At 67.2% G+C, this 1814-nt stretch overlaps 1 protein-coding gene across 1 annotated transcript; it reads right to left on the reverse strand.

Annotated features, from left to right (window-relative positions):
- Nucleotides 1-310: 310 nt before the first annotated feature.
- Nucleotides 311-1310, reverse strand: GSX2 (GS homeobox 2; the record flags this gene model as incomplete). The annotated part of the gene is made up of 2 exons (XM_082760061.1): nt 311-651; nt 833-1310. 2 exons carry the CDS (start codon nt 1308-1310, stop codon nt 311-313), a joined length of 819 nt encoding a protein of 272 aa, XP_082616187.1.
- Nucleotides 1311-1814: the final 504 nt, after the last annotated feature.

Below are 1814 nucleotides of genomic sequence, written 5' to 3' on the forward strand. Positions count from 1 at the left end.
CTTTATTGCTTTTCTTAAGGAGTCCGTCCGGGCGGCTGTCAGCCCTACAAGTTTCGTGTTTGCTTTTCAGGTCCCGAATACGCTTGTTCCTTCCTTCCTTCTCCCTTCAGACTGCCCCGGGAGGACCCCTGGGCGGTGCGGGTCCCGTCCCGCGATGCAAGCTCGGAGGAGCAGGTGCCTGCTGCCGGGCTCACGGGGTGCTTGGAGCATCCCCAGGGGAGCACCGGCACCCCAAAAGACGGCTGATGCCGGGGTGGGAGCCCGAGCGGCCCCAGGTGTGCCGCCCTGCACCCCGGGGGCGGCGGGGGGCTCATAGCGGGGAGATCTCCTTCTCCTCGGTAGCCGATGAGGGGGATAAAGACTCCTCGTCCTCCGACCTGGGGTAGTGCCCCTGGCCGGTGCTGCACTTGCAGCCCCCGTGGGAGTTTCGCTGGGTGCCTTTGCCTTCTTTCTTGTGCTTCACCCGCCGGTTCTGGAACCAGATCTTCACCTGCTTCTCGGAGAGGTTCAGGTAGGTGGCTATCTCGATCCGCCGCAGGCGGGACAGGTACATGTTGGAGGAGAACTCCCGCTCCAGCTCCAGGAGCTGGGTGCTGGTGAAAGCCGTCCTCATCCTCTTCCCGTTTTGAATTTGGCTGGCGTCGGACCCTCCTTGACGGGAGAAGAAGCGAGAATTGGGGAAAAGGGGAAAAGAGAGAGACAAGCGGCAAGACACCCTCGCCGGAGGCGCATCCTACGCCTGGCGACCCGGGGGGCAGCGGGTCCCCCTGGGGACACCCCCCTCGTCCCACCGCCCCCCTCCCGGCCCTCCCGGTGGCCGCAGGGCCCCTACCCATGCCGAGGCAGTGAAACCTCCGGGGGTCGCTGACGCTGTAGGCGGTGGCGGCGCAGGCAGGTGGGTGATGCGCTGGGTGCCCCAGGGCGGCGGCGGGCACTGCGGGCGGAGGGTGCTGAGGAGGGTGCTGAGCGTGGCCGGCCCTGGGGCAGCACTGCGCCTCGGGGGAGCCGGAGGCGGCGGGGAACTGGCCCTTGAGCAGGGGGATGGCCCCGCCGCCTCCTCCTCCGCCGCCACCACCGCCACCAGCACCGCGGGAGGAGTGCAGGTGCGAGGTGACACAGAGCGGGCAGACGCAGAAAGCGCCGCTCTTGCGAGACGGGCAGCCCGGCCCCGCCACCGACATGACGAGGGGGGAAGGCACGCCGAGGGGGATGAAGAAATCCTGGCCGTGGTGGTGATGCTCGGGCAGGGACGAAGCCGGCCTCGACGAGTCCTTGATGATGAGGGAGTCCACGTAGAAGGAGCGGGACATCGCGGCGGGGCTCGCCGGTGCCGCTCGGCCAAAGTTGCCGCTGAAGTCCCGGCGAGGCGAAGAAGGTGCTTATGTTCGGGAGCCGAACAAAAGGGTCCCTGGAGAGGGCTGGTCTTAAAGTCCCCCCGCCTGGCTCCCCTGCGCTGGGGTTTTATATCAACTATTTAAACACGTGATGGCTGAAAGCCTCGCAGATCTAAATCTCCCCGGCTTCCCAGGCCGGCAGGAGAGGCTGCCGGGGGCGGGGAGGGGGCAGAGAGGGAGGGAGGGGGGGCACAAAATGTGCGTGCTCTTTCGCTGCCCGCCGACCGCAGCCCTGAGCCTCGTCCCCAGATAAATTCTAGGAGCGGGGAAGCCGAGGGGGACACGGGGGGGGACATCCCCAGGGTTCCCCTACCCCTTAGGTGATGCTCTGGAAGAAGCGGGACATCGCAGCGCCCCCCCCATCCCGTGCAAAGCCGGGGGGCTGCAGGGCGCAGGGAGGGGGGGACCCGAGCATCTCCT

Source organism: Aythya marila (assembly GCF_965140915.1).
Source record: "Aythya marila genome assembly, chromosome: 4".
NCBI lineage: Eukaryota > Metazoa > Chordata > Aves > Anseriformes > Anatidae > Aythya > Aythya marila.